General features: G+C 43.1%; 2 protein-coding genes across 5 annotated transcripts in view; one reads left to right on the top strand and one right to left on the bottom strand.

The window, feature by feature from the left end:
• The first annotated feature begins 901 nt into the window (after positions 1–901).
• On the top strand, positions 902–18,235 carry MFN1 (mitofusin 1). 2 transcript variants are annotated; one of them, XM_015871520.2, is made up of 18 exons: positions 902–1,026; positions 2,032–2,153; positions 3,046–3,181; positions 5,189–5,351; positions 5,940–6,064; positions 6,911–7,019; positions 7,516–7,623; positions 8,314–8,467; positions 8,592–8,659; positions 11,140–11,261; positions 12,723–12,849; positions 13,160–13,264; positions 13,367–13,469; positions 14,123–14,352; positions 14,858–15,013; positions 15,506–15,702; positions 16,069–16,203; positions 16,756–17,099. In XM_015871520.2, the coding sequence occupies exons 2-18, from the start codon at positions 2,039–2,041 to the stop codon at positions 16,823–16,825; spliced, it is 2,223 nt and encodes a 740-aa protein (XP_015727006.1). In that variant the 5' UTR covers positions 902–1,026; positions 2,032–2,038; the 3' UTR covers positions 16,826–17,099. The 2 variants fall into 2 exon arrangements, with proteins under 2 accessions (XP_015727006.1, XP_015727005.1); XM_015871519.2 differs by lacking the exon at positions 902–1,026 and adding an exon at positions 1,738–1,844 and having other exon boundaries at positions 16,756–18,235.
• Positions 18,236–18,395: 160 nt separating this feature from the next.
• The window catches only part of GNB4 (G protein subunit beta 4), a 49,610-nt gene continuing 44,043 nt past the window's right edge, over positions 18,396–23,962 (bottom strand). For all 3 annotated transcript variants that reach the window (XM_032446668.1, XM_015871524.1, XM_032446667.1), the window contains exon 10: positions 18,396–23,278. In XM_032446668.1, coding sequence (XP_032302559.1) covers positions 23,172–23,278 — 107 coding nt within the window. In that variant the 3' untranslated portion in view covers positions 18,396–23,171. The remainder of the gene's footprint in view (positions 23,279–23,962) is intronic.

Raw genomic sequence — 23,962 nt, 5'->3', positions numbered from 1 at the left:
TCTTTGGGCATTACAGTCCTACCAAGTGAATTTTTAAGCTTCAGGCCATAGATGTATTTCTCAGTGACTGATAGCTGAACGGATAATTAAGGGAGGTCATTTAGACTGTCTTAGCTATCAGGATGAAATAACCCATAAAATGGTGGAGTTTAAGTTTCTGTACTGATTGTAAGTTTGTAAGGCTATAATTAATGTATAAAACATTTCTTGATTGGTGAGACTTGGTGTTATCAGCTCCCAAGGGACTTAGTCTGAAGTTTTATAGCTATAAATGTTGGCTGAATATAGTGGGTTTATGGGCTTTCGTATCCTAACTGTATATTTCTTAGTTTGTTCTATAGGGAATGGCAATGTCTGCAGTCGTATCACTAATTTCATATTGCCTGGCTTAATATGGGAGCAATAATGTAGTCTATGGAGTACTAATAAGAATTGTTTTGTATATGGAAGTCTGATCTTGCTCATATGGGCTTAACAGTGAGGAGGAGATGCTGGAGCTTCTCTTCCACCCTCCTCATGGTGACTCAGGACTCCAGGTTGACTTCCTATTGACTTACATCAATTTCTAATCTCTAAAATGGGGATTAAAAGAATATGCCATAGGAGCGGCATGAAAGCAGACTCCAAACTAAAACACACACCACTGTGCCTAGTAAAGAAATACATTCAGGTTTTACTTAGGTAGGATTTTACACATGGAAATGTTCATGACCAGTTGGTCTCATCTCACCTCAGAGGGAGCAGAAATAAGTTGGTTATTTCTGCATGACCAGCGTGCCTAAACAAGCAAGGTATGTAGTGGAAAATAGGTCATGAGTGGAGGCTGTTTAGAAGTTGGAGTGCTGGAAGGAGTGACCGTAAAGGTGGGGACAGCCTCTTGTTCCCAGGGAGGGCACTGTGCAGTCGCTGTGAATGCAGGGCTGGGTGAAAGGCCATGCCAGTGCTGCAGGACACTGAAGCCGACCTTAGCAGTGCTTCATCAGCCCTGGGTTCAAGCCATCAGCTGCAGTGAGCAGGAGATTGCTGGTAAGCCTTTCCATTTCGGCTCTTTATTACACTGATACCTGCAGGGTTTGTGCTGCAGTGACGAGCAGCTCTCCACAATCGCAGGGTCACTTTGGGAAGTGGTTTTTGGTTGTGTTCGGGCATTTGAGCCTAAAGCTTATAGATCTGCATTGAGTACCACAGCTTCTGGGTTGGCTACTGGATGAGAGAATTCCTTTATATGGAAGAGTTGTGGACTTGAAAACAAGATTCAAATCCCATTCCTTATTGCAGGAACTTGCAGCACAGAGACCTACCACTTCTCTACTATCTCCCCAATGCTTACCCAGTGTGGTTGATTTTCACTGTCCTTTTTAGTGCTTTTCTCCTGCTGTTCCATGCAGACGTACAGACGCTGGGTGCTGCTGTGTGTGCTTACAGGCGGTGCTGGGCACCCAGCCCTGCCTCCTCTGCTTTCCTTGGGGCTCCCAGCTCTGAGGTCAGGGTTACAGCTGGAGGCAGCTTTCACCTACAAATGTCCCCGCTGGGACGTGGCTGCACATAACCTGCTGACTGGGGAAGGAAATCATAACCCTGACAGTTGTGAAGGGCACAGAGAGCCTACTTCCCCTCAGTCTCCATTTCACAGCCTTCCTTCCCCTCTGACCCACTTGCAGATGGCGGCAGCCGCTCCCCCCTCCCTGCAGACCCTCACTAAACATGGCGCCCGCCGCTCTGGTACCGCGGGAGGAGCCGGGGGTCACAGTGGGAGGAGGAGGAAGCGGATGTGATGTCAGCCCGCGGCCTGGAGCCGGGGCACGGCAAGGTGGCGGCGCGGAGGCTCCGCCGGCGGTTGCCTGGTAACGGCGGGGCCTGGGGGGAAGGGGGGTCCGCGGCCTGTAGCGCTGTCCGTCCCGCTGTCCGCCCCGCTGTCCGCCCCGTTGTCCTTCAGGGCTCCGCGGGGAGCTGCGGCCTGGCCTCGTTCTGTTCGTCCGCGGACGTGGGTTCCCTGCGTGTTTTGGTCACTTTATGCGACTTTCCCCACAGTTCCATAATGGCTGAAGCCACCGTGTCCCCGCTGAAGCACTTCGTGCTGGCCAAAAAGACCATCACGGCCATCTTCGAGCAGCTGCTGGACTACGTCACTGAGGGGGCAGCTTTCGTGGAAGGTCAGTTTTGGGCTTCACATGAGGCCTGGTCCATTGCTTTGAACTGAATATGTTAGTGGTACTGTGCAGTGTTATGGTATACATCGTATACAGCATCGTTGTGCTGCTTGTGTGAATGTGCCTTTAGACATCGCTGTGTTTTTGCTTGAGGAAAGTGAAATCCTGTGCTGGCAGCCATACCTAGGGTCATTGTGCCTACTAACAGCTGACTGCATCGTGTGGCATTGGCTGCTTTCTGTGATGGTGGAAGCTGAGCTACCTCATGTGATTTGGAGCCACTTACAGCCCAGTTTCAGTTCCTTACACATAGAGAAAAAGCACGGACAGGCTCTGCTACCTGTTAAGTAGGTTTGTTTGTCTAATAGGAAAGTAGATCATAAAGATGCAATGCAAAGAACCCATGGTTACGACACCACAGCTTTCAGCAGCATGGAGGTGCACGTTGCCACACGGGTTGGTTGCTCATCACTCTGCTGAGCTCTGTGCTCAGAGGGCAGCCCAGCCCAGCTCTGACATCCATGGCAGTCCTCGTTTGGGTTTCTGAAGGAGGCAGTGTCAAAAAGAATGGGGCCAGGCATTGAGCCTTTGGACACAGCCTGCTGTGGAGGGTGGTTCATGTTCTGAGATCTGTGCATTCTCTTTAGATGTAGATAGGTTTTAACTGTAGCAGTGAGCCTGTTGATTCATCTGTAGTGATGTGATGTGATTTCCCAAGTGCTGTGTAGAGCTGCCAAACGATGGGCTGACATCAGGGAGTTATTTTTGCTTTCTTACTGCTGCATAATTAAAATGTAGGCATATCTTTGGCACACAAAGTATTGATAATGTAGATATTGTATCCCACAGTGTGCATTCTGGATGTGATAACTTTATATTTTTTTTCTACATGTAGCAACATACAGGAACCCAGAGCTTGAACATGTAGCGACAGAAGATGAATTAGCAGAAATACAGGCATATAAAAAGAAGTTAGCAGTCATCGGTGAGGTGCTTTCACGGAGACACATGAAAGTGGCATTTTTTGGCAGGTAATGAATGAATTTGATCTCTTTGAGAACTTAACATCCATGTTTGTCAATTATATGTACCAGAATCAGTTCTTTGTTATGTGATTATTCTTTGAACGTGTTCACTCCTACCCTAATGGCTGCAGAATATTTCTGTGACACCATCATGTTCCATTTGTGTAGTTTAATTACATACGTCTTGTTACGTATTTTTATTGATAGGTTACATCAAATAATTCTTTTGTTTAGGTCCATTGTTTGACTTGGGAAGATCAGAGTTAGTTGCTTTCTCCTGGCTGTTCTGTTTGTTTAACGTGATGGTTTTGTTTGTTCGGTGTGTTTGTTGTACTGAACTGTTTTAAGAACTGCTCTTGGTGTGTCCTATAAGTACTGAAGAACAAAATCAGAGCTGTTCCTTTCCACATATACGCAACTGAAGAAAAATAGGCAATGTTAGAGGCTGTCGTTGTGCTGGTTGTGCCATTAGTTTGATAGGTCTGTGTGGTGCTTATTAGGGAAAACAGTAACAAGTTACATGGCTTGCTGATAAATCTGAATGTAATATGAATCTCTGCTGCCTTGGAATCACTAACAAGGAAAAATCCCAATTCACTGTGTTTGATATTATTACAGATTGAGTATCAAATATTTTGCATATTTAGTTGGCATTTTCAAAGTTATGGATTATTTAAATGGTGACATGTATTTTCTGGAATATCAGTCTTTTAATTGGAAAAAAAATGCACTGGTATTGAAACAAGTACGTACAGCATTGGGTGTTGTGTGTGGTTGCATTCTCACTCTGTTAGCTGTAGCTCCATTATTTAAAGAGAAACGATGAAAGGTGCTGGGATAAGTAAACTGCTTGTATCTGGACCTTGGCATTTCATATAATAAAAGCCGAATGCATTTACAAGCTGTGCTACACCTACATGGTGAATGTTGCTTTTGCAGGAGAGGATTAATTAAACCTTAACCTGAACTCTCCCTCTGACATTTTGAATAAATCTGTAAAGTACTGTAGGATGAATACTGAACTTTCTGCTAGAGGAAGTAGCTCCATTAGCAAATCACAGCCCGTGCTTGCTTCACACTATGGTGTAAGAGTTAAATCTGTACGGGTGAGGGTTACTGCAGAATGGGGCATTGCAGAGAACTTCACATCCTTGTAGAGGTGCTGAGGTGGTGAACAGTTGCATTGAGTTGAGAGAAGACTGGTTTAATTGAGCTGCTTTTTCTGTCCAAAATAAGGACAAGTCTAAGTGCCATGATTGAAGACAACGTTTGCTTTAAAAGGATTGCATGCAAGAAATAAATTTGATTGTCTTTCTGCATGTTGCTTCACATCTTCCTTTGGAGATATTGATTGAGTTTATTGTCGATTAAATTATTTGGAGTTGGCTGTAATGAGAATCCCCAGCCAGCGATACTCAGGCGTATCTCAGAGCATTGGTACAGTGCTCCTTTTTACCACATCTGGTGCTTTAGAGGGCTGTGTCAGGGGCACTGCTTCCTTCCTGACTGGTGCAGATCAGTGTTTTCTGAAGGCAGTGCATTAAGTTACAGAGGTGGTAATTTCACAAGCATTTTAAGGAGTTGTTGTTAATGCAATCATAGAAATTATTTTGTCCTCTTTTGCCTTTGTCATGCAGCCTTTTCCTCGTGTCCTTCCCCAGCATCCCTGGAATTTGTCCCTTAGCTTTGCTGCGGGGAGGAATGTTGAGTTGTTACCTGATCAAAACATAATTCTATCCAAAATATTACACAGCTTTTCCATCAGTTCTTTTCTCCGGGAATTCCAGCACTGGCACAAGGCAGAGAGCAGGCTGCCCTTTCTGTGGGACAGAGTGGTGGCATTTAGCAACTGCTCTGCATTAATTTGAGGCCTTGTTTTAGGTTGATGCTCTCTCACACCCCAAAATAGTGTGTGCCTAATATGATTAAAGGGGAGTGCGTTCAGTTCAGAAGGAAGGTGTGCTTGATGCTGCTACACTGTGCTCAGAGTGCTCTCATTTTCTTTTTCTTTAGAACAAGCAGTGGAAAAAGTTCAGTCATTAATGCGATGCTGTGGGATAAGGTACTTCCTAGTGGGATTGGCCATACAACTAACTGCTTTCTCAGCGTGGAAGGGACTGATGGAGATAAGGCCTACCTCATGACGGAGGGGTCGGATGAGAAGAAGAGTGTCAAGGTAGAGCTCCTGAATGGTCAAAGCCTTTTTTCACAGCAACTTTTTCTCAAAGGTTCTGTCTTTTAACAACAGTTTGAAGTCTAATGAAAGTATAAGGATAACTCATTTATCATTTATAAGCTAGAAGGTGAAACTGAAAATGATTGAGGTGTGTGTCATTGCATACATAGCATAGCATAGAGTATGTTGAGTGATCTGTTATGTAGGACTGTCAATGAGCTCTGTTACTTGCTAAAGATTAACAGCATTTCTCTCGTTGGCCTTAGGGCACTTACCTTCTTGAACTGCTCAGAGTGATGCCTTAAAGCTCTGAGGCAAACTCATGACAGCTGTCAGTATCACATGTAGCCCTGTGAGGAACACCACGTTATGGCTCCTGTGTGGTTTTTGAAGCACAACTTGTTCTTTAAGTAGTAGCAAGTATTAAGAAGATGGGGGGAAAAAATCTTTTTAAAAGAAAGGCACAGATATTCATCAGAAGTGAACATTACTCTCTTGACAATCTGCACAAGAACTGAATTAGGCTGCTTTGTGGACTCATTTGTGGCACACGCTGCAGTTTGTCTCCTCTCTTCATGTCTCTGATAGACCGTCAATCAGCTTGCTCATGCTCTTCACATGGATAAAGACCTGAAGGCTGGTTGTCTGGTCCACGTCTTCTGGCCCAAGTCCAAGTGTGCGCTGCTGAGGGACGATTTGGTCTTAGTGGACAGGTATGTTTCTGTTGCAATAAACACTTCCTCTAGTAAATATGCCACTGCAGTGTTTAAAAAAGAGACTTGCTGACTGCAACCTGATAACCAAAGCACAAGCAATCAAAGTTATGGAGTGGTGCTTTTTTTTCCCCCCTTCTCTCCTAAGAGCACAGAGCTTGTTCTTTGGTGTATAGTGCTGCCTGCCATTGCTCTGCCGATTCTGGCATTGTAGGGGTTGGAACAAAAAGGTGTCCTGTGAGTCCTGCAGGAGGGACTTGATTTTGTCTGATCATTTTGACACCTTTAAAACAAACAGCATGGAAGTGTGACCAAGGTCAATGCAGCTGGAAACCCTTTGCTCATTCCTTGTCCTTAAATGCTCCAGACTGATCACGTGAGGGAAGAGTGAGCGGCCTGGACTTTGTATCTAAAAGCTTATTTTAAGGGCTGCAGGACATACATGTCACACTAGTGAGTGCCATGAAAATGCAACTGTCACTGTGGATTAATGTGGCCTCTGTGTTGAGCTGACACTTCCCCTGGTCTGTACCAGAAATAAGTGAGGTTTTGCAAACATGAGCTAATGCTTATATCCCACTTAATTTTAAAAACTGACAGCTTTACAGTCCCAGCTTCATTTTAATCATTACGTTATGCAAACTGTGCATAGGTTTATAACTTCAAATATGCCATTACTAGTGGAAAAACACATAATGAATAACTTCTTTCTGATTACAATCTAAAACTTGGGATATGGGGAGGAAGAGCAATTCTGCCAGGATTGATCCCAATCTATTTTCATCACTTTATAGAAATTGGGTACTCCATAGCTGGATAAATAAATTTGTTTTCTGTTATCAACAGTCCTGGCACAGATGTGACTACAGAGCTGGACAGCTGGATTGACAAATTCTGCTTAGATGCTGATGTGTTTGTCTTGGTTGCCAATTCTGAATCAACTCTCATGAACACGGTATGGTGTGCAGTGATTTCTCGTGAGTTCTTTGGTTTGTGTTTAAAATGGGAACGTTCAGCAGTGGCTTTTTTTTTTCCTGTGCTCAAGCCATAGAAACTCAAGCAGGAAATGTAACAATTCAGGTAAGATTCAGTTTTGTAACAAAAAAGGAAGGCAGTAAATGACGTGACAGATGTACAGAAGAGTTGATTTTTTTGTTGCAGTGTTTTCTAAAGTATCTGTTTGGAAGCTTTATTAGTTGTACTTCTGCCCCTTTTTAGGCAGCCGTGTTGGCATGTGTCATTGGCATCAGTTTTAAGACTTTGGAACTATCAGAAGCCATTTATTATTTTTTGCTGGATGTCTGTGGTTTTCTGTGAATTCTAATTCATTCTAATGAATTATTTAGAATATGAATCTTTAAACAACCCTGTTCATGGTCAGATCTATTACAGAAGAATGCAGGACAGTTTCAGATGCCTGGACAGTTTTCTGTTTGTGTTTTAATTCTTAGGAAAAACATTTCTTCCATAAAGTGAATGAGCGGCTCTCAAAGCCAAATATCTTCATCTTGAACAATAGATGGGATGCCTCTGCATCAGAGCCAGAATATATGGAAGATGTAAGTGACTCGGTGGCTCTTGCTTGGCTAGATGTATTTGTATATGCAAAGAGATGATGATATATTTGTGTGTGCCTGCTTTTATGCACATGGAGGTGTATATCTATATCGATTGCCAAGGTGATGTACTTATTAGAATGAAAACAGCTGCTTTGTCTTACTGGTTAAAGGATAGATTGTTTGATCCAAGCATGGAAACAACTTGCTGCTTCAATTCTTACTGCAGCGTATGCAGTCAGGTAATGCAGTGGAAGGCTTTATTAGAACCTTTATCTTCCACAATAAGCATGTTTCAAATGTTCTTTGACTTCAGTTTTGTCGTGATTCTGCTGCTCAAGGGCACAGATTATATATATTAAAATATGTTGGAGTAGCTGTCAGTGTACTCTTCGTATTTGTCTGAGGGCATCTGGCTTGCTGGAATGCTCAGTACTCTGCATATGGGGAATGGATCAGTTACCTCACTACCTGACTGAGATTGGTAACATACAATAAAGACAGTTCTAGAAGGAAATATGTTTGCTTCTAGGACTGATGAAGTGAAAGCAGCTGCTGCATCAGTAGGATTAGAAGGCATCTGATGTCTAAGGATGGTCAGGCATGGTTTGTTTTGTGCTCGGATGTTTTGATTTGATGGCAGCACTCGGTTGTTTCTGCCTTTTTCTCATGAGCTTCCCACCTTTCCCTCAGGTGCGCAGGCAGCACATGGAGCGCTGTCTGACTTTTCTCGTTGATGAGCTCAAAGTTATTGATCCTGTGGAAGCGAGGAATCGCATCTTTTTTGTCTCAGCAAAAGAAGTTCTGAGTGCCAGGAGACAGAAGGCCCAAGGAATGCCAGAGAGTGGTGTGTAGGAACTTTTTTCTTTTTCCTCAAATGCAGAAAAAAATATCATAAAACCTGATAAAAGTGATATGGACAGTCGTCATGTTTTGCTGTTCTCTCCCTTATGGCCTGTTATGTTCCACAGGCGGAGCACTTGCTGAAGGATTTCAAACAAGATTCCAAGAATTCCAAAATTTTGAGCAGATATTTGAGGTATTTATGACGGACTTTTTTAACTGCCTCTTTTACTGATGTGAAGGTAACTTTTGTTTATGTGTAGCTTCATTTTACTGAGCGTGACCTTGGTGAACAAGTAGAGGAGTGTCAGGTATTCCAACCATGTGACAGCTGTGCTTTATCTGCTGGCTCTGTCCGTCAGTTGCCTCTTAGAACAACAGATTGTTAGAACAGAATGTTGTTCAGTGAAAGAAAGGGTCAAAGCTGGGCTCTGAGCTCGTGTTTTCAGTTCTCAATGCTGGTGTAGTATAGATGATAAGAGACTGCTCTTAGAAATGATTGTATCATGTAATAACCATTAGCTGCTAAAATGCCTGCTGTACTGTAAGACTTATTTTGTTCTGCACACTTAGCTTTGTCATTCATTATTGCAATCCAGCACTCAAACAGTAAGGCAGTATGTTTCACTAATGTAAATATTTGCATTTTTAAAGCCAGAGTTTTGAAATTATCACCATTACCTGCCTCTTAGTTCCGATGCTTTGAACACTAACAGTTTTCTTGCATCCTTGGTGCTTTGCTGAAACCATCCTTCACCCTCAGTCCAGCTGTGGTCACAGCTGAGTTCACATGTTCTTCAGCAGTAGGTCTGGCTAAATAATCAGTTGGTTCCTGTGTGATAGGATCCATTTATCTTGTGGAATTTGATAACTCTAAAGCTGTTATTTGTTATCTTCAGTTGGGGTTTTGGATATGCCTTGATTGTTCAGGCTTTATCCGCACTGTTATGAAAGATGACCAAGATGTTGAAATCATTGGTTCAGAATACAGACAGCACATCTGTCCGTGAAACTTGAAATTTCTTGCTGGAGTTGCTGCTTGTAGCCAAACACACATTTTTGTTTGTCGTTTTTGTCCTTAGACTTATAGTAGGGAACCTTCAGCTAGTAGGGAAAAAGTGGAAATTCAGTTTTTAAATCAATTACTGCCATGTATTTTTGCTACACGCTGCACTTCTTTTTCTATGAAATCTCTCATAGTCACAGTTATGCATTCGACACAGGATATTTTCATATTGGCAGACATGCGACTTATTAAATTAGTTGGTGTTATAAACACTCGGCACATCAGTGAATCAGGTTTGAGATTCTCAAGCTGGAAACTAATAATTCTGGCTGTAATTTAGAATGAATAACACAGCCTGAATTAGTGCCCTGCAGCTGCTTCCTTCCCTAACACCAAAAGACTGTCTGGCTATGCTGGAAGGCTCACAGTGGGTTTGGTTATGTTACTGGAACATTGAAAGCTTTTATCTTTGTTTCAATAGATAACAGCATTATCTAATGTTGATTTACAGACTAACAGCAAAAATGCTCCTGTCCTCCTCTTACCTTTTCCAGTCGTATAATTAACCTTTGTGTTTTTCCTAGTGCTCTAACTTGGATTGTCTGGTTGTGTTGTGAGTGACTGTCGTCCTTTTACCTACCACATACTAATGCTGGGAAGACTCTTTCCTCTGTGTCTAGTCTAGCTCTAACAATGTGCTGATATTTCTGAAACTCTGGCCTTTCATTGCTGATTTCTAGATCTGCTTCATCGAGGAACAGGGAATATATTTTATTCATTTTGTTCCTTTTGTTTTGATCTATTATTTTTGGATAGGTGCGATTTGTTTTTGTAGTGTATGCTGAGGTTGTAGACGGGTCTTTTAAAAAGCAACATAAACTTTGTTCAGAATCATTAAAGAAAAAAAAATACCTCCACAAAACACCACCACCAAACAGATCCGATCTAAGGAATCCAGCTGTTTCCTTTCTTCCCCCTGAGTACAGAAGATCACAGTGGTCACAGTGCAGACTGAGCCCCAGCACCTTTTATCGGCCACGTGCCTCATGGTGCACGGTTACTTAAGTCTTAATTTATGACCAATAACAACTGATTTGCTTTAACCCACATTTAAAACAGTTATACATCTTTCAGTTAATTGTCTGTAACCCCTGAATTGCTGTACAAGATTCAAGACTGCAGATGGATTAGAAATGTTTGTTCTGCACTCATAGATGTGACACTTCAGCAATATGTGAAGGACCGTTGGGCAAATTTGTTTCTAATTCCTGATTATCTGGTTTGTGCCTGGACTGTCAATATTGACAGCAGAGAAGCAGTATTGCCAGGGGTCCCATTAGACAGTCTCTGCTCCCAATAGACAGTCAGGAGGGTTTCCTGAAGAGCTGGATGTATCAAACATAGGCCACAAATTTGGTTTTGGTTTCCATTCCTTGTTTTAGACAACAAACCTCTGCACATTACTGTGAGTGAACACGAAGGTAGAGATCTGCTGCTACAGATTCATTTGAGATTTCAGTTCTGTTGTCTTTTATTTCTGTGTATTTTCTCTTTTTGTTTCCCATGCCTTTAAGTTCATGCTAATAGCAGCAAGTGCTTTCTGACAGTGAAATTCCAGACAGTGTTGGTATGGAATTGCAGTAATGTGTTGTGGCTTGGGCTCCTCGCAGGAGTGTATCTCGCAGTCAGCCGTGAAAACCAAGTTTGAACAGCACACTATCAGAGCTAAACAGATAATAGATACTGTGAAAAACATTATGGACGCCATAAACGTAGCTGCAGCAGAGAAAAGGTAGGTGTGTTGGAGGGCTGGTTGGTGTTGGTTTCTCCAGCTCATCTAAGGAGCCGTTTCCATGCTGGTGGGTTCTTGGGTCATAAAATGCACATTTTTTGTTTCCATTGGTAAGAAATGGAGGATTTCTCTGGTGTGTCAGTCCGACTGTTCTCTGGCACTGCTCAGTCTTGCCCTTGTTCTGTGACTCCTGCAAAGGGATCTTGGTTTACTTTGTTTTCCTTCTTACTGATTTATGGTCACAAAGATAATCTGTGGGTTTTCCAGTTGTTTTTTAAAGTTTTTTCTCATTGTATCCAGCACCTCGGCAGTTACATTTGGGCCTGATGCTGTACCTGTAGATGTTTGTTTACAGTAACATTGAGCAACTCTATGGGAGGCTGCAGTGCTCTGATTTGAGTGCTTAAGAGTGCTGCAAGGGGTGGGAAAAGCCCATGTGAGCTCTTTGGTCTGGGCCACTGGTTCTTTTCATGTTGTATCCTGAAGTGTCTTTACTCTCTCTTTGCTCACAAAAATATATTTTAGTACATGTGATAATAACTCACATTTCTTCTCTCATAGTTCCATGTTTTTGGACATTTGGATATGTTTTCTCCCCACTTTTGCTGCTGCCACTTTTCTTTCTCGAACATTGTGAACTTGCATCCACCTCCTCTCTGTGTCTGTTAATGAAGTGTCTTTATGTCCCAACAGACTCTGCTATGCCTGTCAAACATTCATCTTCCCAAACATATCGGCATTGCCAAGCTGCCTGTTCACATATTAACCTGTCTCACTTTGTCAGATGCCATGAAAACTTGCTGTGAAACTGTTGGAAAATATTTTGATACCTCCTTCTTTCTGTCTGTTGACCAACCCAAACCTGTGCAGTGACCCCTCTTAGTCTGAATTGTCTTTTAATGTAACTGCTGATCCTTCAAGATACAGCTGCTCTGCATTTTAAGTGTGTTTTACTTAAACGATAGGCCTAATGCCTTTGAAGAGAGCTGGTTGTGACAAGGTTAGTTTCTGCTGCCTCCCATTTGCTCTGCAGGGTCATTGGGCTGATGTCATTGGTAAGGAGCAGTTGAATGGTGCTGGTGAGCAGCAGTAGGACAGAGTGATTGGATTTATCTTTTCTTCTTTTATAGTCAGGAAAGACTAAGTATTAAAGGCCTCTCATTCCAGCTCCCTCTTTATGTAGTTCCAACTCCAAACGCTCATTCTTAAGATATATCAAGGCCCAGTCATTAGAGTTGTGCGCAATCAATGCAGCCTTTAAGTGCACTTGTAAATTTATATCTACTTTGCAGTCATTCTGAGGCAGTCAGTGCTTCTGCTTTGTTCCACTATTGTCACTTTGGAGCCTTTTAAGCTGCTCAGTACGCTGTAAGCTCGGTGGGTCATGCCTGATGGTACAAGCTTGCTTCGTATATAGGAGAATACCTGCTGGTAATGGTGATTTCCTTTCTGCTCCATTAGAGTGCTCTCAATAGAAGAGCGAGAAGATCAGAAGGACAGGTTGGACTTTGTTCGAAATCAGCTGAACATTTTGACAGAAGATACTAAGGAAAAAATCAAACGCGTTACTGAGGAAGTAGAAAATAAAGTAAGTAACGCAGGGAGGGAGGAGTGTGTGCGTGACACAGCTTGGCAGATGAATAAGTGAATCTGTCAGCACATGGGTGTTGTGCAATAGATGGACTTCTTACAGATGACTTCACCCTCAGCATTAAAGCTGGGGCTGACCAAAGTTTGAGCTGAAACTCTGCAAAGATGGACAAAGCAAATCTTCAGCTTGAGCAGATTCCTTGCTGAGTGTCACGTAACTGAATTATTTGTTGTAACTGGGTTAGTTCAGAAGCCTGTTTCCACTCTGTCTGGAGAAGATAGGAGCATCACTGTGCTTTGTCTTACAGGTCTCCTCTGCCATGACTGATGAGATTTGCCGACTTTCAGTTCTAGTTGATGAATTTTGTTTGGACTTTCACCCTTCTCCTCAAGTACTGAAGCTCTATAAGACAGTAAGTTTTCTTTAACTTCTACATTTTCATGATGTGCTTATTGTTTCGTATGACGCTTTGTTTAAGCATTACAGAACTTTGATTTTCTTTATAAACCTTCAGGAACTCAACAAACACATAGAAGATGGTTTGGGGAAGAACCTGGCTGATCGTTGCTCCAGTGAAGTCAATGAGTCGATGCATCAGTCGCAGCAGGAGATCATTGGTAATGCGGGACGGGCAGGATGTTGACTTTTTGTGTTTAGAGAAGGCAGTTTGGGATAATTTGCTTTTGGAATCATTTTCTTTCTGAATGTGTTGTAATTTTTACATGATACAGCAGTAAGGGTGAACCGTCCTGGCTCAGGACTGAGTCTGGTAGTAGCCAGGGGTTTTATTTTTGGTAGCAGTGTTTCCTATGCAATGTTAATTCTTATCCATTTCTTCTGCTCTGCTCTGTTTCTGGTAATAAAAGATTCGGAGCAAGATGATTGAATTACATGAAGCCTTGTTATCTTATTCAGTAATGTTGCCTTTTCTGTATGGCACCACCAAATGGCTGGAAAAACAGATTTGTAGTCATCCTTATCTTCTACTATTGCTGGAGGTCTTTAAGTTAATGTGTCCTTTTTTGGGCAGTGATGCTTTATCTACAAGTCACTTTTGTGCGGCTGTTTTATCAGCGCAGTGAAGGGGCTGCTCTGTTAGGATCCAGGCTGCTAAAATGCTCGAGGGTTTCTTGTTCTAGGGGTTTGTTTAAACAGTCAGTTTGTGTTCTTGTAGTTCTCAAAGCTGGTCAGCACTGCAAGGATTCTGCTTGGGAATGTGCTGCCAGGCTTTCAGTGTTAACTCATCCTCACTATTGGGTTCTGTTTCTAGAAAACCTGAAACCATTGTTGCCTTCTGGTGCTCAGAACCAGCTCCACCTGCTGATCCCATGCAGGAAGTTTGACCTCAGCTACGACCTGAACTGTCACAGTCTCTGTGCGGATTTTCAGGAGGACATTGTGTTCCACTTCTCCTTGGGATGGACTTCACTCGTAAACCGGTTCTTGGGTCCTAAACATGCTCAGAGAGTCCTTCTGGGACTGGCAGATCCCAGTTTACAAGTGAGTGCTTCAGAGGCTGAGCTTTTAAGTGCCTTGTTTTGCCTTAATGAGGATATATTCAATTTTTAAATTTATTTTTAATTACAGTTGTTTTTATTTTAAATCCTATTTGCTTCTGCTGTTTCTCCGCTTGCTCCTGGTCCCTCTGTGAAATATTTTTGGTAAGGGTTGTTTTATTGGATTCTATTCAGGGTTAAAAGGGAACCGAGCATCCTTCCCATGCTTTCTGCAGACGTTGCCTAAGTTCTGTTTTCCTTTGGAGTGACCACTCCAGGGAACTTCTTTATTTGTCACCTTTGGATCTCTGAGCAGAGCCTTCGTTCTGACTTAGTCCCGGTGTGGCAGGGAACTGTCAGAACCTCCACTGCTTACCAGGAACGTTGTTCAGATGTCTGTGCTGAGCAGTTCCCTTCAAATGAATGGAACCCTGAATAGCTGACAATAAAACTAATCTCTGTAGTTCTCTAATGCTTTTGACTCAGGCTGCCGTATTCCACTCTTCTAGATCCCTCGTCCCTTAGCTACCACCCCGTCTGCTGCCAGCCTTCCTGCTGCAACTCCAGAGAACACATCACCCGATGATTTCATGGTTCCTTTGATAATGAGTTTAGCTTCACTGACATCACGGACCTCTATGAGCATCATCGTTGTTGGCGGAGTGGCAAGTAGCATTAGCAGCACTCACCGAGGGCAGAGATGGGCTGTTCTTTCCTTTCTGGGGTTCCGTACTGTGAAGCATGTAGTAACTTCTTAGCATGGCTGGGATGGATGAGCACTTGTGGTACACTGGGCACAAGTTATCGGATTGTAGTGAGAAAATTGCTGTGATGATGCTGCGTGTAGCTGGGCGTGTTCTGTGTTCAGTTTCTCAACTATGGGGTGACTTGATTGTGCCCTACATGTTGTTGGACTGGTGGGAGCTTTGCTTTTTCCTTCCTCCTCCTGTAGCCTGGATGTTCTCCAAGCCATTGGGGTACCAGCTCGTTTGGATAGAGCTCTATTGCTCTATAATAATATATTTGTTAATCTAATCTAGTAAAAGGGCCTTGAAGACAAAAACAGCAACAAAAGGTGGAAATAAATAGATTTCCTTATAGTCTAATTGCATTCTGTAGGGCAACTCTAATTTAAACTAAGGAGTTTTCCTTTTCAGATTTGGAAAACGGTTGGCTGGAAACTCATCTCTGTCTCCTTAAGTATGTACGGGTTGTTATATCTCTATGAGAGACTCACTTGGACCACTAAAGCAAAAGAGAGAGCCTTCAAGCAGCAGTTTGTGAATTATGCGACCGAAAAGCTGCAGATGATCGTCAGCCTTACGAGCGCAAACTGCAGCCACCAGGTGCAGCAGTAAGTGTCACACAAGATAAGGAACCTTTGTCAGTGTGGGTGTGGAAAGGCAGCAGAATGTTCTTGCAGGCCCTGTTTGTTGTGAGGGATGTTTGTAGTGTTGTTACAGGGAGAAGGTGTTGCAGTACCAACAATAGGTGTTGGTGGACTGTAGGTGTGAAGCTGGTACTTAGGGAGGGTAAGACATCTTCTCTGCAGGGGTGAGAGTCTGGAGTTGTGGACTCGGGACTCTTTAACAGTCGTTGTGTTCTGTGATCCCCTGGCAGCTGGAGGCTTTGGTTGCAGTGTAACACCGTGTGATTGATCCTGTCTTGTTTTTGTGGTGGGATTCTGTAAGCTCCGGTTACAGACTTGTTTTTCCTATAGGGAAATGGCCACTACCTTTGCCCGGCTCTGTCAGCAGGTGGATGTTACCCAGAAAAACCTGGAGGAAGAAATTGCCCGTCTTTCCAAAGAAATCGATCAGCTGGAGGACATACAGAGCCACTCCAAGCATCTAAGGTGAGTCTGCATGTGGCTGCCAACAGCCAATTGCTGGCACTGCTGACCCCTGAGTGGATGTGTGCTGTCACCTGCAGCCTAAAAGCAAGGTATACACAGGGCAGACACTGACACCTCTTTCCTTTACTCAGAAGCAAACAGCTCCTTGGTTAAGAGTTAAATGCAGGCTTCTTCCACGAGAATGAGGAAAGCTCCTGAAATGCTCTTAGACAATCTCTACCTCACTCTGTTGGAGTGGTGGCTTTTGTAACAGTGTTTGTCTCCCGCAGGTAAAGTGGGGGGTGACACCTTCCCAAGAAGCAGGAGAGTGTTAGAGCAGCTGTCAGCTTGTCGTTCATTTCAGTCCCATTTTGGTTTTGCCACCAGCAGCAGCTGGTGTTTGTGGAACAGAAACTCGCAGCAGTGGGTGGCTGAGGGACTCAGGTCCAGGCTCCGACCGGAGCAGAAGTTCTGGTTTTCTCAGTGCTTTGGGTTTCAGGAGTAGAAACCAAACACAAGTTTTGCTTCTGGTGCTGCACTGAAGTGAATTCTCTGCTTTTGTTTGTTTTGCAGAACTAAAGCCATTCACCTTGAGAACGAACTAGATCGCTTTACAAAGCATTTCCTTCAGAAGAGTAAATAAAGCATCAGCCTTCGCTTCCCGGTGATCCCTTGTAGGACACAGCACATTTTACAGCTGACGCCTCCCTGGGGGGTCACATAAAATGATTTATATTTTTAACCTTATTTTGATTACATTGAATTATTGTAAAGCTTAATTTAGACTCTGACAGTGAACCAAACTGAATTGCTGTGGGACGCTTAGACGTGTGATGTTTGTTTTGCAGATTGGGGGTTTAAAGTCTTTAACACTAAATTTCATTGGGCACTTGAGAATAAAAACCCAAATCCCTTTTGATTTTCGTTAGTGCTTAGGAGGGGCAGGTCTGGCTTCCTGGCATCCAGGAGTTTATGCAGGGAGGGTGCTTAGCACCGCTGTCTGTACCGTTCTCAGTTGACCAGGAAGAGCCAGGGGAGGAGGATGCTGCCTTTCATTTGTGCTTGTTTGGGGTTTTAAGGAAGGGAATGATGAACCCCAGCATTGTGGACAAGAGGTGCTGAGCGTTCTGAAAGCAAGTGGAATCGGGTTGGGAAGATGTTCCTGTTCTTGGATAAGGAAACAAAAGGTGGTAACTGTAGAGCAGTCGCTCCTGGGATGCGGTTGGCTGTAGTTTCCCCACTGGTTCCTGCGTCTCCAGCCAAGATGGCCTTAAGTAACAATAAATAGTTGGTAAGCTGGACACTTGTCTCTGTGAGCACAGCGGGAAGCCTCATTCAGGTGAAGGGCAGCAAATGAGTGGCTGAGTCAGTGGTTTGGATCCCATTTCTGCATGTTGGAGGGAAAGATTTGGGTGTCGGGCTCCAGCACTGAGAGGTGGAGGCTGCCTGATGGGATCTCCTCATGTAACATCCTGACCTGCTCCTCGGTTCTGCTGTAGCACCCATCCCTATGAGCTGTGACAGGTTCCCCTCTGCTCACCTCCAGCATTGCAGAGCCCCTCAGCGTGGCTGCTGCCACCTGCAATCACTGAGCACCTTCGTTTTTCTAACCAGACTTTTTAAGAATAACTTATTTTAGAAGAGAAAACCTTTTCAGAGTATTTATATATTTTTATGGCTCTGTATGAACAAGATTAATGAAATACTCAAAACTTCAGAGTTAAGGATTTACTTATATTCCAGTAAATAAGGGCTATCCTAAAAGGAGAGAGATTAAAAGCTAATAGTAGCGCAGTGCTGTTAATAACCAGCGCTGTTTGTTTGCACTGTAGTGTACAGTGTTGGTTTGTGACTGTGCAGCTCTGAGCTGGCAGCAGCAGTGGGGGGTGTCTGAGGACAACTGTGAATATTGAAATGAGCCACAGCCCAGGTGTTGTTTGAGGTGACAGGGGTGTGTTGGTGCATCTGAAGCACTGCTACAGTGATTGTACCCAGGTGGGAACTTCACATGCATGTGTTCTGCAGTTATTTATTAAAAAATTATAACTCTCTTCTCCTGTGGTAATGTTACTTCACAAGGAAAAGTCACCCTTTGCTTCCACTGTAGGACAGTGGTTGGAGATGGATGATCATTGAGGTGCCTTCCAACCCCAGCCATTCTGTGACAGGGGCCACGGGGTGGAGCTGTAAAGGAGCACCCACAGGTGGCACTGTCTGGTTAAAAGCACTTGTTTATTGGTTACAATATCAACTCATGGCAACATCTTTCACTGAGCCACTGTACAAATACAAAGAAAAGATCCATTGTGGGGGAAAAAAAAAAAGAAAAAGCTATAAACAGAGTTCATAGCAAGTGATTTCTTTTCACAGGGAGGTCTTTTTACAACAGCACTGTTAAAGAACAAATGGCACAAGTCCCTGGTTTCTTCAATAGCTTAAATAAAAGCTTTAAGACTGTTTCTGTATACATACACGATCCAAAGGCAGTGCAGAATCACTTCATAATTGGTAACATGACCGCAGGTATCCAAAGTAGTCAGCAACAAGTGACAGAAGGAACCGAGCTGATGAGAAATGCCAGAAACTGAAGGCAAATTAAAACGGAGATGGTTAGAAGCGTTTTAGTTTTGGACTCCTTTGGATGTCATATGTACTACAAGTGTTCAGATGTTTTTATTTTTTTCTTTAAAAAAAAAAAAAGAAACAAAGGAAAAGGAGAAAAAACACAAATAGAAGAGCACCATCGTGTAAGTAAAACAAAGGCTTGAAATATCTAAGACTATTCCACCGAAGTCCATATTAGTTAAAACCTAAACATACTGTGTGGTATAAGGATGTCAGGCACATGTAATCTGTTATCAGTTATATCAATTAGTAACACTGTTCACACATTTACCATAACAACACTGCATTAACATTCTGCATGTATTTTACATAACCAGCAATTGGATAAAAAGGCTTGTGGTGCCTCTGAAGTGTAGGAAGTAGTTTACCAGCATGCATGCCAGGTTACTGTATACAAAGTGCACCATCAACCCATGCTTAATTACTTTTACAGGAAACGCTATCTCAAAAATCAGTCATTCTGCTACACAACCATTGATACCAACTATTTGAATTAGCCAATACTTATTCTCACCAACATCTTAAAGCACAGCACTAAACCTAGTGGAGGTGACGGTGTCCTCAGAGAGGAACAACTAAGCACGCTTGGAATGTTTTCACAATGGTTTCATTCTACCTTAAAGTAACGCCAACTTCATTGTGGGACACAAACTGAAGAGTTACTATTTCCGACCCATGCACAAAGTAAGCACGCCAGGACCAGCTGCTACATCCATCCAGCTTTGGAAAGTCCAGGTCAGGCCCTCTCAGAGACTGGGGGACAGCCCACGAATCCACGTTCTGCTTCCATACACAGATGGGTGTCAATGCTTCAACCCATCCGTTCTGCCAGGCACTGCCGAGCAGCTGCAGTTTGCAAGGCAGGTGGTGCTGATGGTTGGAAGAAAAAAGGGTCTGCAGACAGATGAAAACAGGCCAACGCTGCAGCACTCTGTGAGTTTACATTTAGAAGCTTTTGTGGTTTCCAGAATCTCAATCATCATCCCCACCAATGAATAATGTCTGAATCTACACCAGAACAAGCCCAGGTTAGGTGCTCGCCTGGCCTGATTAGTATCCTGTATTGCAACATTGAATCAACGCTGGAAAATGCTGACATAAAAAACAAAACTACCTGAATGAAATCAATCTTGCCCCGCAAAGCACAGAGTTCCACTTTCCAAGCTATAACCAATAGGATTTGAGAAGAGAGGCTGGGAATGAGTAACTTTGCCTCAACAATCTTAGCTACTGCACTTCTGTAATAGCACAAGGGATCTGAAGCTCAGACCACGATGCAGTTTGGCAACTTTGACAGCTTAAGATGTACCCGCTGGGGCTGCCCAATCTGCTGCACTGTTGGCTGCTGTGGAGCAGTTGGAAATGGCACGAGCTGCGTTTCTGCGCCTACACCGCACCATAGGCAGCATCTTATTTGAGATGCAAAGCCGGGAATTACGTCTTTTAAGTAAAACGTACAAAGGCTCATTTTCTTAACTTCCTCGTATTAGAGGGAGTTTGAGCATTTAACCATTAAACCACGTCCATTCTATTGAGTGAGCTCACCAGCGATAGCCATGAAAATAAGAAGAGCAATCTTGTGCAAGTTCCTTGTTTGCCCTCATACAATGGCAACAGCACATCACATCAAGTCTGTAGGCTTTGGGTTTTCTCCTTCAGCCTTAGATACTACAGGACAGTGATTAAACAGCAAACGTCACCTTGGCAGGATCTATCAAAGCTTTCTACAGGTCCCCAAGAAGCATCAGATACTGTTTCCACAGTTGTGCTGAGGCTCCTTCCACGTTTCCTTGTGCACCAACACAAAAGGAGCCACGGTGGGACCTGCAGCACTAGAAGAACCAGTTACCAAACAGCACAAACAGGCAGAGACTTTAACGATGCTTTGGGAAACCTCCCAGGCAAGCAGCTGGCATTACTTACTGGCAGCTGAACCCAACAGGCTCATCAGCCAATGCCAGTGAAGCTGTTTGCAGCAATACCTGCATCAGAGCCATTACAACGCTGACAGTCTACCCAAACTTCTAAGAAAAGTTATATACATCTGTAAAATTGTTCCTGGAGTTTCACAAGTAGAAACCAGCTTAAACAACAGAATGTAAAAATGGCACCTGTCTTCGCAACAGCGTTGGGTAGGAAATTGGTTCAAAACGCACTTCTATGGCAAAAAACTGTTTAGAAAAAGAATATTTTTGTAAAATTCCGTAGTAACAAATTTCCAGAAGCATTCGCTCAAGGCAGCTGTGAGTTAAAAACAAACAAAAGTTAAGTGCACCACTAAAAACTGAACCAAATCCGAGAGATCTCAACTCGCTCACTTAAAAGAGCAACAAGTCTTCCATCATAGTTCTGTTACTGCAGGCAGATGGAAAAGCAAAATGCTGAGGAATTCCTGTGACATACGATATCGTGTGGTTTTGGTCCTACACCGCAATCTGCTGCTGGGAAATGTACCCTTGTGCAGCACAAGATCTGCTGCTTTGCTTTAATTTTAAGGGAATTTACTGTGATGGGTACATTTATTGGCACCTTCGCCATTCAGACATGGCGAGTTCACAGGCACAGCTTGGAAGTTCTGAAATTTAGGATTACAAACGTCATAAACATGACAGAGTCGTCTCTGTTTTGATGTACTACAAAAGATTGGGCACTTAGATTTGGTACCTGACCCACGGATACCCAGACTCCCCATAACTTCAGCTGAGGGCAGATGAACATTTATCTTCCGACCTGGTAGTTTAAAATCCATATGTTTTTAAGACAAGTCGCATCAGAAAAGCCAATAGACTCGATTTCCCCTTTCACCAAATGCCACAGGCTTTGAGATTCCCAAGGGAACATCCATTGCAGGCACAGACATGCTGCCAGGCACCAAGAAGTTAAGCAGTCCTCCTGGGTAGTTTCAAGTTGGCATCACTCACTTGATTTGCTTCTATCTACACTCAACCATACTTGGCCAGAACTTGTCATTTATAAGCCGCTGACACCAACATCTGAATAAATCAGGAAGAGGAGATGGCTATTTACAGTGTGAGAACTGCAGAACAATTAGCATCTAATGAGCCACTACGGCACAGACCCATGACCACAGGAGAACAAGCAAGTCACTAACTTTATAGCACAAAGTTTTAAAGGGCCACACAAGTAAGTAAGGTTATTTGATTCACTGTAAGTTACACGTTTCCTTTTATAATTCACACTGCACATAACTGACAACAAGCACTTTTGGTTGTGGTATGCTTTGGCAAACCCCCAGTTTGGAGGGGAATTATAGTTGATTAACTGCACATTTAAATATTTAAGATTCTAAGCAAAGTTCCCTGGAATTTCTGTTTGTTGGGGTGACTGAGCGAGCTCCACAAACACCCTGCTTTCTGCACACCGACTATCGCGCCAAATCACTCTGTTAGAGTTTGTGACAGGCCAAACTACCCCATCTAGAGCTGAACTGTCAAAAAGAAAAGCACTCGGCCACTTAACATCAGCAGTGCAGGTCACTTGGTTTCCATACCCGAGGGCCGGGTGGAATAGCAGATGCGGAAAGCCGCAGTAAGGAGGCTAATACTTCTGGAAGTGGAATTTTGCTTTTTCCCTCTGTTGTTGCAAATCTGCCTGGCATTAACTCCTTGGTGTTTGGATGGCGTCACTGCCAATGGATGAACCAGGAACCACTGGCTTAAGGAAGAACCCCCACGATTAAAAATAGGCAAGCAGGTCAAGAAGTGAGTGAGTAAGGCAGTAGGTATTAACTGGGAGTCTCCAGGGCCTCTAAAAGAAAAGAAGAAATTCAAATGCCTTCCATTATAAAAACACATACATACCATCGGCTTCACTTTATCTACAGTAAATTCACAAAAACATTTAAAACAGCAATTATAGTTCATCCACTACAAAACTCAGAAGTGACACCTCAGGTTAAAGCAAAACTATAAATGTAGTTCCTTAAAAAATGCAAACGTATTTCTTTACATACAGACAAATGTTACATGATTGGCTGCTATAATGTGTATATTCTGTTATGTACAAAAAAAAAAAAGTACAGGATTAGCAGACTGAGCACAAGCAAAAACCCTTCAAAGACGATCTAACCAAACCATCCGTAACAAAAAGACTGGCTCTTAGTTTGTCGGTCACCATGATGATGTGTGCTGGCCCCTTTTAAAAAGTCAGTGATTTCTTCCCCCCTCCCCTGTTTCTTCACTTGATTTTTTTTTTCTAGTTTACAGAAAGCCTTTTTGTGTAATAATCAGTGAATAGAAAAACTTCACCTGCAAATACAAGGTAGAAATGTTATTTCACAGCTATAGGCTGCAGCATTGATCTCTCCAGGTCTCAAGTGGAGAATGTACATGTTTGGCTCCCAGTTAATTCCAGATTCTGAGAAAACTGTCCCAAGACCCTGTAGCTACAGCCATGCCATCATCAGTAACACCTAAACAGCTGACACGGTTGTCATGGCCAGCAAGGACACCTGGAAAAGAACAACTGAACGTTAATATTTACAGGATGCATCAAGGACTTCAGCTGCTGCTCTGCCCTCCCAGACTAAGTCTTCAATCAGGCTGATTCAATATGTTAACAAGAGGTCTAAGCATCCTCCCTTTTCATTAGCTTTAGGAGCTGTATATCACAACAACAGCCATATGGGGAAACAGTACAGCGAGGTTACTAACAATGTGTAAAATCCATCATGTATCACATCAGACTAACAGTCGCTCCTACAGCACTACTACTCTGCCTCTTCGCATCGTTTTTGCTTTCTTGTAGCACTTCTTGCACTCATCTCCTCTCTCAAAGTATCGCATCCGTGTCCATTAAAATTTAGCCTGCCCGCATCCCTTAGGGAGAAGGATACACTGTCATTTTGAATTGCAGAGCCAAGGTTCAGAACTGCTTCACTGTTCAAGCTATTATACCAAGTGAGAAAGTCCACTTCCCCTCTCTCCAAACAGCAGCCAAGTAAAGTCCTCAAATCAGAAGGTCTACTGTAAACTACTTCTGTCTGAGCACAACTTTCCTGTCACCAGAAGCATTACTACTTGTGACAGGTGCCAGAATCAATGCAAGCGCATCATTTTGTATTGCCCAGTTCTGTACATTTCAGCAAAATAAACTTCCCACACACGTAATGCAACTTTGGTGGTGGTTCCTTAAC

This window comes from Coturnix japonica, chromosome 9 (assembly GCF_001577835.2).
Source record: "Coturnix japonica isolate 7356 chromosome 9, Coturnix japonica 2.1, whole genome shotgun sequence".
Lineage (NCBI taxonomy): Eukaryota > Metazoa > Chordata > Aves > Galliformes > Phasianidae > Coturnix > Coturnix japonica.
This window is presented reverse-complemented; position numbering and strand designations above follow the sequence as displayed.